Below are 15,756 nucleotides of genomic sequence, written 5' to 3'. Positions count from 1 at the left end.
CCCCTTTTAGTGTGCGATGAATTTGGTAGTGAGTCAAAGGCCTTTATAGTGATGACAACCACAGAATTTCACCTCACTGGTAGGGACTGGATTTGAAGCCAAGTATCAAAGACAAAAGAAACATATGCAGAGTGACTGCACCAGCAGCCAGTCTTCTAACTGATCCACTCGGAAAGGATTTGCATTTCTGTAACATCTTTCATGACCTCAGGATGCTCTAAAGCCAATGAAGTACTTCTGCAGCATGGATGCTGTTGTAAGGTAGGGAAATATTATTACAGGAGAATAAATTCATCGATTTATTAATCAGACACTGCCAATGATTTGGATCAAAAACTCAGACCCACTGCAGAAGCAATGGCAGCCGGGATCGAATCCACGTGATGCTTTACACCACAAGCTGGCCTTTCCCTCCATGGTCGACTCTGACTGGAGTAAGACTATGGGCAGATTTGATCAGGTTTTGACATTTTTCAGTCAGCACACTTTGCATCTTCATCAATATTCCATAGTTGAAAGCCTGAGAAAGGATCTTGTTCAAAAAAATAAAAAGAGGAGAGGGACTGGGAGCAGATAGAGTGGGTCAGGGACCCGGTACACCTGTAGAGGGAACTAGGCAAGCCATTGTTTGTAATTTGTAAACAGTTGCAGTTTTTGGTACAATTTGCATGATTCCAGCAGCAAAGGTTCAGCATAACTTTATCTGTTAATGAAACAAAGCACCATTACCTCCCCCACCACCAAATCAAGCCTATGTACAGGGTAACAAATGCTACTGTCCTTGCTGGCCTGAGGCCACAGCATCACACCGTGCCAGACCCTATAGGATTGAAAGCAAGGCTCTTTTTTGACCCTGATCTTCAAAAGGGGTGCTGCATCCAGAGAGTTGAAAAGCGCAGCCTCTTGTCTACTCATACTGAAGATCCAGCTGATGCAGGAAGCAGCAGCTCCTAATTAATTCATTACCCCCACCAACATCCCAAACAAAAATTAAATCATGGCTCCATTGGAAGCCGAAATATGGAAAAACACAAGACCATCACAGGTGCAGGGAGAATGGAAGGAAGGAACTAGACAAACACACAGTTTTCCTTTAAGCAACATTTCACTGCCCACTTTCCCTGGCAATCAGTCACTTAACTTGCATTATTTTTGGTTATTGAAAAAAGGATGAGTTACTGCTGCATAACAGTGATCACAGCCACTAGGTATTGTACTACCAATGAGAAGGACAAGAGCAGCACAGTTATAGGAACTGCCAGATGACCTGTGGACCTTTGCTCAACAGCAAAGGAGGACTCCACACCAAAGATGGATAAAATGTTGGGTAGAGATGGAGACACATGGCCAGAACAGAGGCCTCAGCCAGCCTAACAATGCACCATCTTGGCAGAGGTTGACACAATATAGGTTTGAAGGGCTGATGTAGTCAGAACTAAAGCCAATTGCCCATCCAGCCTTATTTTTCTCCATCAACAAGGAGTCATCAGCAATAAGAACATGACGCACAGATATAATTCACCAGGATAAGTTTTAGTGATGCTCAGCACATATTAGAGAGTTACCATTGCAACAAGGGGTGCCACTGCGAGGGGCACTATATACACAGGAAATGCCACTGCGAAGGGCACTGCACACGTGGTTCTCAAACTTTTCTGGTTAAAAGACCCCTTTTCAAATGGATTAGTTATCACAGATCCCCATCTAAAATTATAATACTTGTAATATGAATGCGCTGCACGTTTAATACTGCATTTAAGAAAATAAGAATTTTCTTTCCTGCCACTCTCAGCGCTCCCCTCCTAAGTGAGAGCCAATCCACTCTGCATTGTACATAACAGCCACACCCCGTTCCCATCCAGAAAGTCTCAATGGAACTCAGTTCAAGAACCACTTCTGAACACGCAAGGAGCGAGTGTTAGGGATGAATAATGTGTAATCACAATGCAGGTTATGAGGCTGCATTAAGTCTCAATTATATTGGGGGGTGGGGGGGCTCAACTACCCGGCTAACAAGCTGAAAGAGTTAATGGCCAGAGCATTGCAATATAACATCTGCCCATGGTAAGGGTGTGCAGGGGGAGAGAAAAGGGGGGGGGTGAAGAGGGAGGGAGGAGTGGGGGGTGGGGTGGCAGGAGAGAGAGAGACAGAGAAAGAAAGAAAGGGCAGACAGGGGGAACAGGAACGGGGAAGAGGCAGGAACGGTAAGAGGCAGAAAGGGGGAGGGAGGAGTAAGAGTAGAACAAAGCTGGAGAATCCAGAGCAGACAAGAACTGAGGCAGAAGCAGGTGAGGAAACATTGAATATTCTGCCACAATGACCCATGTATAGAATTTTCAACACTGGCTGAAATTTAGTTTTATACACGATGAAGCTTTTCCTGGCTCGTGACAACATATATCCAGACCAGCAACAAAATCCATGGTATCTCTCTCTCTGCTCTGTGCTCAGTATATTTCCCCTCCCACACCACTCACACTGATCATATTATGGTCTCAGCTTAAAAAAATACATTTCTTCTGTAAAGGCAACTTAATTAAGCAGATACTGCTCTTTGAAGTCAAGTTTCCATGGTGATGTAGCGCAAATGAGATTAATTTTTTTCTGACAATATGCAAGCTTAAATCAAAAGAAAAAGCTTAGAAAAAGTTTACCCCATCAGAAATGGAAGCTACAGTGCGTGAGATTAATACTGCAACAACTTAACGCAGTCTTTATGTCACACACTGTCACATCCAGCCTTCCTTTAAAAAGTCAATGCCCCGCATTAAAACACTGGACAAATTATCATAGAAGTGTGTAGAACACTAATAGTGTGCTTTTAGGGCTTGGATGTCACCTAGTCTGAGGTCCCCTTGCCACCAAGTCCCTCCACACTTCGAGAATTCAAATCAGCGATTTTCCAGCACTTGCAATGTTAATTCTTTGGACTTCAAAACATTTATTTTAAAAAGAAACACAAACCCATACAACACAGCTTCCCTTAAAATAAAAAAAACTGATCATAAAACCCAATGTCCCACAAGGTCAGCACAGTTCCAACGCCAACAGTTTAACTCGCTCATGGCGTGAATGACCCACTCCCAGCACATTCTGTAAAGCTGTACCCACCAAGGGCTTTGCACATTGTCCTCCAAATCTTGCCATGTCTAATTACGAGCCAGGGTCGGGTTTGGGAGTAGTCAGCTCAATCATTTCCCATCTCTCTCGATTTCTGACATTCCAACGAGAACTAGTGAGTGAGGCGGGAAATGGTGAAGTGAAACTTTAACAGAACAACCAAAAGTAGCTACGCAAGGGGCAGGGTTTTATTTTAGGGCGAGGGTAAAGGTCATTTAAACAGCTCTGACTAATCTTTTATACAGGCACATCTGCTGGTTTCTGAAGACTGAGCTGTGCAACTTTAATAGTGAATTGACCTGCATCAAACCTGTCGGGAGTATAAGGTTAATGATAACGATAGACAAGTAGAAATAATCAGGGAGATGCGAGTGTAGACACGGTGGACAAATACAGGTGGACTAGACATGCACTTCAGGACCATTGCTTTCCACACTGCGAGGCTCCGACTCCTACACTATTACACACTCCTGTTAACCATAGACTCTGCACTACACCCACTCAGTCTTTGCCTCTGGAACCTCTGCAAAAACCTGGAGCAGACCAGTCAATCGGTGATCATGACTGGACACCACAAAGGGCTTTTGTTGGGTCCACTTGAAACCCCCTCCTCCCTCCCTCCCCAGACCATAAATTACATGTAAATAAATAAAGGTGCTCCTATGATATACAAATGAAGGGCTGCATGGTGGAGAGACTGTAAGACATTACATGATGAGAAGGGAAGCACTTGCGTCTTGTGGGCAGAAGATTAAGTATCTTCGATCATGTCCTGGCTGTCTGTGCGGGCAATTTTGCGTGGTGGAGCCGAACTCTCGCCTTCAACGTCCACTTGCTCTTGGTCCCTTTTCTTAGCTGCATTCTGCAAAAAGGAAGGAGGAATGGTAATATTTCAACAGACGAATGCACTCTCTGATGTTGTACTGCTGAGTTCCCTGTTCTCATTGGGTGGTGGATGCAGCTCCATTCACCCTCCCCCCCTGGGCTAACTGAGGATGGGATGTGGGGAGGAAAACAACCAGGATCCCCACTCCTAATTGCTACATAGTGACCCTAGCTGGAAATTACACCTCTCATTGTCTCGGACAAGATCAGCTGTACTGCCTCCCAGAGTCGAACAGCCAGACAACTCTCACTGGATTCACACATGAAAACAAACCATTGTGAGATATTCAATGAACCTCCTCGCTTCCCCCAGCATTTCCCAATGCACAGGACGTGCCCCCTCATTCACCTGTCCCAACTCAAAGGAAGTGACTTCTTCTGTACCATATCCGATAACCACCCCACCAGCAAACCCGCAACCCCCCCCCCCACCCCCATTCATTTCCTTCCCACAGTGAAACCCAGTTCACAGGAAGCATTTCTCTTTTTGCATCAGCCTTCATGTGACAACCAATAATGCAGGAAATTTCCCACAACCCTTACTGGACCTCCATCCAACAAAAGATGCCGTGGATAATCCACACCCATCACTACACACAAGCCTCTTAACCAGAACCAACACAGGTCAGCCAGACGTTGCAAGTCAGCTCACCTTTTTGTCCCATTGCTGATGGAGATATCGAAGCAATATATTGGTCTTTTCTGTCACGATGACTAGGTAAAGTGAAAAATGAAGACACTTAGTGGTCAGGTTATCTATAAACAGTTCAATGTAATAAAACTGGGAGTGATAACTGCATCAAATAAATCACAGTGTTCCTGTGGGTTGTACACAGAGTTTTCACCTCTGAAACCAGGTCCAATCCAGCTGAGACTGTCAGGCTGAAGATTTCTGGCTGGGAGGCTCCTACTCGTGTGAAATGAGTTCAGGCCAAAACCAACACCCAGGGTGAGCATAGGCCCACCAAACAAACCCACTGGTGAATCAGTGACAATGAAGAGTGAATGGTGTAGGAACACAAAGTCCATGCCTTCATAAGGTTAGGACTGAGGCAGAATGTTGGAGGAAAAAGAAGCTTCACGCTCATCAAGCACAGGTGGAAACAGTTCTAACCCCTAAGTTAGACCACACACTGGTGTCCCATCGCTGTGCGGGGTAATCACAATCACAGACCTGCATCCCATAAATATGTGGAAGAACCACAGGCACGCATCAGTCCTGAAAGCCACATTCGAATGAAAAAGACTGGCAAAACTGCTTTATGCACGTACTCTGTTCCGATGGGTAGTCTCTCGTCGGGAGGTACACAGATGGTCTTCTATTCTGCAAGAAAATATTGACCTTAAACATTCACTGGAACATACAAGACTTTAAAGTTCAGCAGTTCTTATACTCCAGGGGTTAATTACTTTCCATGACAATGAAATGTGATCATCTACCGTAATACATTCCTACCACCAAGTCTACAAGCATTTAATGGGATACATGATCCACTGCATTTCAACTTTTAATATGTACCTCTACATAATGAAGCTGTTGCATTTCTGACAGGTCCATCCATTCTAGTTATCCTGCAAAAAATGTGGTTATAGACGGGCTGTAGCTGACCCTGACCTGGGCACCCGACCTCATATCCGCTCTATCACCTATTTTCACCTCTGTAATAGTGTCTGCCGCCATCTCTGCCTCAGCTCATCTGCTGCTGAAAGCCTTTATCCACGGCTTTGTCACCTGCAAACTTGACTATTTCAATTCTCTGCTGACCGGTCTCCCACCTTCCATAAACTTCAGCTCATCCAAAACTCTGCTGCCCGTATCCTAACCTGTACCAAATTCCACACACTCATCACCCGTGTTTGTTGAACAGCCCCCAATGCTTCCAATGTAAAATTCCCATTCCCATGTCTCTCCACGTCCTCAACTTTCCCATCTCTGTAACATTCTCCAGTCCCACAACCCTCCGAGATTGCTGCACTCCTCCAATTCTGTCCTCTCACACATTCATGATTTTAATCGCTCCACCATTGGTGGCCGTGCCTTCAGCTGTCTGGGCCCTAACCCCAAGCTCTGGAATTCCTTCCATAAACCTCTCTCCTCCTTAAAACTTGCCTCTTTAACCAAGCTTTTGCTGACCTTCATATCTTGGGTGAGGAGCAGACACACGGAACATAGGCCAGTCAAGTCTGCACTGCTTTTTCAGAGACAAGGACTGAGTATCTGTCGTTGCTGCACACTATTTAGAACATTTTCTAGCAGCTGGTTACATGGGGGCATTGACTAAGCCTGGTACCAGGCTGCCAAAATACACCCTCCCTCCACCGGGGCACAGGGTGCATCCCAGACAGACTTAAAGAGAAAAGCAATTGGAATCAAAAGTGTTGGGCGGGTATGATTAATGGACTGGAAGAGTCAGTGCATTGGGTAACAGGCTCTAGCCTGCCCTGCATGGACTCCTCTCTCTCTCTCTCTGGATGGTTGCAGAATCATAGAAAGACGCCATTCAGCCTGTTGTGTCTGTGCTGGCTCTCAAAGAACAATTCATGCCACTCCCCCGCCTTCTCCCTGTAGCCCTGCACATTCTTCTTTTCAGATAATAATCCAATTCCCTCTTGAATGCCTTGATTGAATCTACCTCCTCCGCACTCTCGGGCAGTGCATTCCAGATCCACTCGCTGTGTGAAAAAGTTTTTCATATCGTCAGTGCTTCGTTTGCGAATTACCTTAGATCTGTGCCCTCTGGCTCTCAATCCTTCCACCAATGGGAACAGTTTCTCCCTGTCTACTCTATCCATACCCCTTATGATTTTGAATACCTCTATCAAATCTCCTCTCAACATTCTCTTCTCCAATCTATCCACGTAACTGAAGCTCCTCATCCCTGGAACCACTCGTGAATCTTTTCTGCGCCATCTCCAAGAGGATGCGAAATATTTACGTTCTATCTGTAGTTATTCAGATTGCTGTACAATTTAAGGACTTTGCTTTATCGATCCCAGGTTGAGGCTGAGCAAGGGAGTAACAATTACCCTTAAATAAAAACAAGAAATGCTGGAAATACTCAGCAGGTCTGGCAGCATCTGTGGAGAGAGAAACAGAGTTAACGTTTCAGGTCAGTGACCCTTCATCAGAACTTTCACCGACCTAAAACGTTAACTCTGCTTCTCTCTCCACAGATGTTGCCAGACCTGAATATTTCATAGAGTCATACAGCATAGAAACAGGCCCTTCGGCCCACCGCGGCCATGCCGACCATAATGCCTATCTATACTAATCCCACCTGCCTGCATTAATTCCATATCCCTCTATGCCTTGCTCATTCAAGTACCTGTCCAGATGCCTCTTAAATGTTGCTACTGTTCCTGCTTCCACCACCCCCTCAGGCAGCTCATTCCAGATACCCACTATTCTTTATGTGAAAAATTTACCCCTTTAAACCTCCTCCCTCTCACCTTAAATCTATGCCCTCTAATTTTAGTCACCCCTACCATGGGAAACAGACTCTGGCTATCTACCCTATCTATGCCTCTGATAATTTTATATACCTCTATCATGTCCCCTCTCAGCCTCCTTTGCTCCAGGGAAAACAGACCCAGCCTACCCAATCTCTCTTTATAACTCAAGCCCTCCAAATCAGACAACATCCTTGTGAATCTTTTCTGCACCCTCTCTAGCTTAATCACATCTTTCCTGTAGTGCGGTGACCAGCACTGCACACAGTACTCCAAATGCGGTCTAACCAACGTTATGTACAACTGTAACATGACGTCCCAACTCTTGTACTCAATGCCTCGGCCGATGAAGGCAAGCATGCCATACGCCTTCTTCACCACCCTGTCTATCTGTGTTGCCACTTTCAGGGAACGATGTACTTGCACCCCCAGCATTTCTTGTTTTTATTTCAGATTTCCAGCATCTACAGTATTTTGCTTTTATTTTAGTAACAATTACCCTCTGTGCCCTGGGTTTGGGCGAAGGGATTTGTCTCCTGCTAGCACAATTATGTGGATGCCCCAGATAGGATGGCATCAGGTTACAATGCTCCCCCATATTTGAATGTCCTGCTGCACACACTTGTCATGACTGAAGTGAAGAAAGCCCATATGACTTCAGGAGAGGCGGGCAAAAGAAAATTGAACAAACCATCTTTTATTTACCTCAGCTTTAGTACACTGTACCACTTATGTCAGGTGTGATGCATGGTACCCCTCTATCTAACTTAGCCAGGCTTACCCTTATGTACATGTGCCAACAGTGATTAAGATATGTTGCTAATCCATCTCAGCCTTTAACAAGTACTCACCGAAGCTTTACAAACCGAATCTGCGTGAAACCTGCTGAAGTTGCTTTCGTTATAGACTGGTAATCCTTTCAAGAAGTCCGCCTGTAACCAGACACAAACAAATAACAAATCTGTGCTTCGCTGGGAAGGTACTGTATAGATACATGGTGCTCCTCAGCCTGGGTAGCCTGAGAAAGGAACACAAAGCATCCCACCTCCAGTCAGGCAGGCAATGGAAAGAATCACTGCTTCCGTTAATCAAACTGGCAGAAGGGAAAGGGCAGAAGAGCTGAAGATTGTTGGCTTTTCCCCCCACTTCAAACCATGTAATAGAACTATATTCTGTGCCATTGGGTTACACCCACAGCATTCATTAGCTAGGGGAGGGAGGTACTGAACGAAAAAGGGGTTGCCAGCCACAACTGCAACACATGTCCACCAAGCTCAGGACTGTCTTTGTCACAAAGAGCATTGAGGTGCCAGGGGAAATGGCTAAACCTCTGGCAGACAGGGAGGGTGGGGGGCATGGGCAGGGTACAGCATGCAATAACAGCAACTCAGGGTCTCAGGTGAACAGAAAGGGGCAGAGTGGCACCAGCTCACGGTCTGCAAATTATATGTCAACCTTTATTACAAAGGGATTGGAGTATAAGAGTAAAGAAGTCTTGCAGCACTTATACAGGCCTTGGTAAGACCACACCTGGAGTGGTGTGTATTATTTTGGGCTCTTTACCAAAGGAAGGATATACTTGCCTTAGAGGGAATGCAACAAAAGGTTCACCAGACCGATCCCTGGCATAAGGGGACTGACCCACAAGGAGAGAATGAGTGGACTAGGCCTATATTCTCTGGAGTTTAGAAGAATAAGAGATAGTCTCAATGTGACATAATACTTTTAGGGGGCTTGACAGGGTAGATGCTGGGAGGCTCTTTCATCGTTGGAGAGTCTAAAACTAAGGGTCATAGTCTCAGGATAAGGGATTGGACATTTAAGATTGAGATGAGGAGAAATGTCTTCACTCAGATTGTAGTAAACCTTTGGAATTTTAGATGCTCAGTTGTTGAATACATTCAAGACTGAAATCAAAAGATGTTTGGACACTAAGGGATATGGGGATAGGGCGGGAGATGGAGATGAGGAAGAAAATCAGCCATGATATTATTCAATGGTGGAGCAGGCTCAAAGAGCCAAATGATCTTCTCTTGCTCCTACTTATGTTTTGGCCCATCAGACAGAAGTGTCTATTGTCAGGCAGGGGGCATGGGGAGAAGAGGAATTAGTGAGCAGACCAAAGCCAACACCAAGCTGGAAGTTGGGGATGAGTTTAAAGCTATCAGCAGGTAGGCAAGCCAGAAGAGTCAGTCACAAATCTGCTGCTGGGGGAGTGGGGGGGGGGGGGGGTGGGGGGAGAAAGAGTCACGATTACCCCCAACAAGGAGATGGCAGAATACCATGACAAGTGATTAAGCAGGGAGTTCACTAGCTCCGTCTCTCCCGCCCCATCATGGCTGACTGCTGAGAGGGTAAATTTAGATCAGAATCCTCTGAACCTCAGCTGATTCCACAATGGGAAAGATATTACATCAGTCATAAAACATTCAATAAAGCCTGTGGCTATAGCTCATCACAGCTTTCAATTACTTTCCATCAAATGTGGGGTTTCTTTTGGTTGGGGGTGGGGGGGGAAAAAGAGAGCATCTGATTTCCACCGCTGCAAAAATACAAACCCCAAAAATATATTCAGACCACTGAAACAGCACAAAGAAAATCTGCCAAATGTTCAAACAATAAATTTGATTTCAAGGCTCAGGGAAAACTCAATAAAAGGGCATTCCATTGTTGAAAGGGTCTCCATTTTCATGGAACAGTGGAGAGAACTGTACAACAGGACCTACAAAACCACAATACAAAATAGCAGAATTGCATGGAGTACAAGTAGATTTCAACTAATTCTGTCATGGGAAAGTCATGGTGTTTCACAGTGATTTCCACATTAAGGTATTCATAATGGCCTTCAACAGGAGAAACAGGCACTGAGCTCACCCTGAGCAGAGTCTCCTACAGGTGGAACTGAGCACTAATTCCCTCCTGAGTACTGTTACAAGGTGAGAAAAAGGTCTAGCGGTTCCCTTTCAGCCTTCACCTGGTGTTACCATAACAGGGTTTAATTTTAAACACACCGTGTTTTTAGCTCCCCCTTGGTGAATCCTTGTTCACCGCTTTCCAATTATAAGACAAAGAAACCAGCACAAACAGGCTTTCTTAGGTTTAATGAAAAGTTGAAATGTATTAAGCTTAAACTCTAATTCAGTTAAAGCCTTTGGATACACGACACGCCCCACGCTAGCATGCATTTGCGATACACATGCAAATAGAGACAGAAAAGAGAAAAATACAGTGGAAAAGTTTAAGGCAATATCTGAAGAGTTGTTGTTACGGTTCTTCGAGCTCACAGTAGAGCCCTTGATTGTAGGTAGACCTTGCTTTTCTTCTTGAACCTTGTTCACTGTAGGAGACTTTTCTCTCTTGGGGTTCATGTGTCTTCAGTGGATTCAGAGGCTTGTGAGACAGAGATGGGAGCAGGCAGAAGAGATCTTCTCAGTCCAGGAGCAAACAGCTTTCTTCCCAAACTTTGTACAAATTCAAAAAACTCCAGTTGCCCAACAGGTTAGTCATGTGACTAAAATAAAAGCAAAATACTGCGGATGCTGGAAATCTGAAATAAAAACAAGAAATGCTGGAACCACTCAGCAGGTTCCGAAGAAGGGTCACTGACCCGAAACGCTAACTCTGCTTCTCTTTTCACAGATGCTGCCAGACCTGCTGAGTGGTTCCAGCATTTCTTGTTTTTATTTTATATTAGTCATGTGACTAGCTGGTTTGACCATGTCCATTGTGTATTCGGCCATCTTTAGTCAACCTGGAATGCGAGCTCCCCTACCTTCAACGTCTGGTGGGCAAAAGTCCATTGTGGGTTGAATGTGTCAGGGAATGGCTGCGTTGATGTTCCAAACAGTCTGTTAATATGCAAATGTCTTTTCCAGCCACGGCTGATCCTTTTAACAAGTCCTTTCTTCACTCCAGTAAGTTTAAAATTTGAGAACGCACATTTCATTAAAAGGTCGAGAGAAAAATGTAAGATACAAAAAAAAATACATTTCTCCCATTCATTCATAAATCCTACAGCCTGTCTTCTCTTGGTGCCAGTGCGGCTTTAATTGCCCCCTTTTTGGCAACCCAATAAACATTTTTTTGGGGGGAAGTTTCTCTTCCGTTTGCCCATTTCCTACTAAGGTAACTATTTGCTTTAAAGAGTCAGTAGCGGGCAAGTCTATCCTTTCTCTCCCAGGACTGTTTGGGCTATCATCTTCCCACCTATTGTCTCTTTCGGATTTGTGGGGGTGACTAGGACAGGTTCTCCCCTGGGAAACCAACTTATAAATTAAAGCAAACTCATTGGCCAGGACGGCCACTTGCCAGGCTCTCTGGACCTGCTGCTCCTCTACATAGATCTTTATGGAGAGTGGAAGAGAGTTTTTAAATTCCTCTAACAGAATTACATCTGAGATTTTCATAGCTGAACTGTACTTTAAAAGCCCTCAGCCACTGGTCAAAAGCGAGCTGATAACTTCTTTCAAACTCCAGATAAGTTTGATTAGCTTGCTTCTTGAGGGTTCTAAACTTTTGGCGATAGGCTTCAGGTACTAATTCATATGCCCTGAGGATAGCATTTTTGGTCAGTTCATAATTTGATGAACTCTCATCTGGCAACAGGGAATAAACCTCATGGGCTTTTCCAGTTAGCTTGCTTTGCAGTAAAAGAGGCCACGTCTCAGCTGGCCATTTTAGCTGCCCTGCCAGTTTCTCAAAGGTCACAAAAAATGCTTTTATGTTCTCCTCATTGAATTTTGGAATTAGCTGAGCTAGTTTTAACAATTTTGTACCCAGCCCTGAATTATGCTCCTCCATCTTGGCCATGTTTTCACTGGGGTTACTCTGTCGCCCCCTACTTAACTTAAGCCGCTTCAACACTCTCTCTTCGCATTCCTTCCGGAACATTCTTTCTCTCTCCCTCCTCAAATTCAATTTTCCTCTGTTACAATTGTATCTTTGCTAACAATACCCTGTCGGAGTCGCTTCTAACCCTGTTTCTGCTTCTTCAGATTCAAGGGAAAAATAGTTGGTCACTAGCCTTAGGAGTTCAGACTTCCTAGCCTTGCCACATACAGTGATCCCACAATGCTCAGCCATTTTCCTCAACTCCTCCATAGACAGTGCTTTTAACTTATCCCAAGTTACTTCACCCTGACTTGGAGAGCTGCTAGCTTCAGTCGCAGACATGTTAGTATTCAAGCACACACAACCACAAGAAAACCTGTATTGAAATTGTGCTCTTTTTTGATTGGGAACAATTTGGCTTCCCACTTCCAATTTCTCTCATGTGTCTGTGGGCAAAATCCCACAAATTTCTGTTACAATCAGGAGAGAAAGAAATCTACGGTACAGCATGACTACCCGACAACATGTCGGGTTTGGGTCGGACACAGTGACAGCCAAGACGTCAAGGCGAGAAACGTGCATTTTGACTCTGCACTAGTCTGCAGTGAGCGATTCCATCCAAGGTAGAGCACAAGCTCTTTAATATAATCAACTTTATTCTGGTGGCCGGGTCAGGTTGGGCGCAGGAAAAAAATCAAAGGACTCGGGTCGGATGTGGTTCTGTCCGGGTCGGGTCGATTTTCATTTGCAGACCCGAGCAGGTCTTTAGTCTTAGGTTCCCTTTCAGCCTTCACCTGGTCTTACCATAACAGGGTTTAATTTTAAACACACTGTGTATTTAGCTCCCCCTTGGTGAATCCTTGATCACCACTTTCCAATTATAAGACAAAGAAAACAGCACAAACAGGCTTTCTTAGGTTTAAAGAAGAAAAGTTGAAATTTATTAAAGTTAAACTCTAATTCGGTTAAAGCTTACAGATTCACGACACGCCCCACGCTAGCATGCATAAGCGATACACACATACAAATAGAGACAGAAAAGAGAAAAATAAAGTGGAAAAGTTTAAGGCAATATCTGAAGAGTTGTTGTTACGGTTCTTCGAGCTCACAGTAGAGCCCTTGATTGTAGGTAGATCTTGCTTTTCGTTAGGGCCCAGTATTCTTCATAAACCTTGTAGGAGACTTTTCTCTCTTGGGGTTCATGTGTCTTCAGTGGATTCAGAGACTTATCAGACAGAGATGGAAGCAGGCAGAAGGGATCTTCTCAGCCCCAGAGCAAACAGTTTCCTCCCCAAACTGTTTTTATAAATTCAAACAACTCCAGTTACCCAACAGGTTAGTCGTGAGACTAGCTGGTTTGACCATGTCCGTTGTGTACTCGGCCATCTTAGCAGTCAACCTGGAATGCGAGCTCCACCACCTTCAAAGTCTGGCGATTCAAAGTCCATTGTGGGTTGAATGCGTCAGAAAACGGCTGCTTTCTTGCTTCAAACACTATCTGTTAATATGCAAACGTTTTTTCCAGCCACGGATGATCTGTTTAACAAGTCCTTTCTTCACTCCAGTAAGTTTAAAAATCAGTGCTCATGACAAAATTAATGTGCCTCATTCTTGGCAGATGGGGGCCTAGCATGACAGTACAGACTCTTACAGCCACAAGTGGGCACCGAGACCTGCTTAAAAACAAGCCAAGTAACAAATGCACATGGGGAGGCAGACAGTGGAAAAGAACCCTGGGGTGGTGCAATGCAAAGGGTTTGCTGTATCAATGCATCATGCCAACAGGTAGGACACAGGAATGTCACCGTGCTAACATGAAACATAAATTGCTCAGGCCAACAAAAGGTTAAAGACAACAATCAATCGTGCAAGTGATACATTTTAAATAGAATTCCATAAACATAGGGATAACAGTGGGGTACAGTAGTGGGGGGGGGGGGTGCGGGTACAGATCTGTCACTGCATAACCCAGGTGCAGAGCGCTGGAAGGCACAGTTCTGGGATGTACAGGTCTGTCGCTGTATAACACTGGGGTACAGTACTGGTGGGGACAGGTCTGTCGCTGTATAACACTGGGGTACAGTACTGGTGGGGACAGGTCTGTCACTGTATAACACTGGGGTACAGTACTGGTGGGGACAGGTCTGTCGCTGTATAACACTGGGGTACAGTATTGGTAGTACTTAAAGTAGCCAGAAGCGCTGCACAAAGAACAGCCAAGCGCTCTGCAAATGACTACTGGCAACACCTATGCAGTCGTATTCAGCTGGTCTCCAACACCGGAAACATCATAGGAATGTATGATGGCATTAAGAGAGCTTTTAGGCCAACCATCAAGAAGATTGCCCCTCTCAAGTCTAAATTTGGGGACACGATCACTGACCAACGCAAGCAAATGGGTGGAGCACTACCTAGAACTGTACTCCAGGGAAAATGTTGTCACTGATACCGCCCTCAATGCAGCCCAGTCTCTGCCGGTCATGGATGCGCTGGACAAACAGCCAACAAAATCGGAACTCAGTGATGCCATTGATTCTCTAGTCAGTGAAAAGCCCCTGGAAAGGACGGCATTACCCCTGAAATAATCAAGAGTGCCAAGCCTGCTATACTCTCAGCATTCCATGAACTGCTTTGCCCATTTTGGGATGAGGGAGCAGTACCACAGGACATGCGCAATGCCAATAGCATCACTCTCTATAAGAACAAGGGTGACCGTGGTGACTGCAACAACTACCGTGGAATCTCCCTACTCAGCATAGTGGGGAAAGTCTTCGTTCGAGTCGTTTTAAACAGATTCCAGAAGCTGGCTGAGCATGTCTACCCTGAGGCACAGTGCGGCTTTCAAGCAGGGAGATCCACCATCCACATGCTATTCTCCCTCTCTACCTACAGGAGAAATGCCGCGAACAACAGATGCCCCTCTACGTTGCTTTCATAGATCTCACCAAAGCCTCTGACCTTGTCACTAGCAAAGATCGGATGTCCACCAAAGCTACTAAGAATCATCACCTCATTCCATGACAATATGAAAGACACAATTCAGCATAGCGTTGCCTCATCGACCCCTTTCCTATCCTGAGTGGCGTGAAACAGGACTGTGTTCTCTCACCTTCACTGTTTGGGATCTTCTTCTCACTGCTGCTCTCACATGCGTTCAAGTCTTAAGAAGAAGGAATTTTCCTCCACACAAGATCAGATGGCAGGTTGTTCAACCTTGAGAGCGAAGACGAAGTACGGAAAGTCCTCATCAGGGAACTCGTCTTTGCTGACGATGCCGCATTAACATCCCACACAGAAGAGTGTCTGCAAAGACTCATCAACAGGTTTGCGGCTGCCTGCAACGGATTTGGCCTAACCAAAAGCCTCAAGGAAACAAACATCATGGGACAGGATGTCAGAAATGCTCCATCAATATCGGCGACCACGCTCTGGAAGTGGTTCAAGTGTTCACCTACCTAGGCTCAACTATCA

General features: G+C 45.1%; 1 protein-coding gene across 1 annotated transcript in view; it reads right to left on the bottom strand.

Annotated features, from left to right (window-relative positions):
- Positions 1 to 1,981: 1,981 nt before the first annotated feature.
- Positions 1,982 to 15,756, bottom strand: part of dda1 (DET1 and DDB1 associated 1) — a 25,887-nt gene continuing 12,112 nt past the window's right edge. The window contains exons 2-5 of the mRNA XM_068016010.1: positions 8,307 to 8,387; positions 5,278 to 5,329; positions 4,658 to 4,719; positions 1,982 to 3,982 (exon numbers count right to left, since the gene is read on the bottom strand). Of these exons, the coding sequence (XP_067872111.1) occupies positions 3,872 to 3,982; positions 4,658 to 4,719; positions 5,278 to 5,329; positions 8,307 to 8,387 (306 nt within the window). The 3' untranslated portion in view covers positions 1,982 to 3,871. The remainder of the gene's footprint in view (positions 3,983 to 4,657; positions 4,720 to 5,277; positions 5,330 to 8,306; positions 8,388 to 15,756) is intronic.

Source organism: Heterodontus francisci, chromosome 36, assembly GCF_036365525.1.
Source record: "Heterodontus francisci isolate sHetFra1 chromosome 36, sHetFra1.hap1, whole genome shotgun sequence".
NCBI classification, from domain to species: Eukaryota; Metazoa; Chordata; class Chondrichthyes; order Heterodontiformes; family Heterodontidae; genus Heterodontus; species Heterodontus francisci.
This window is presented reverse-complemented; position numbering and strand designations above follow the sequence as displayed.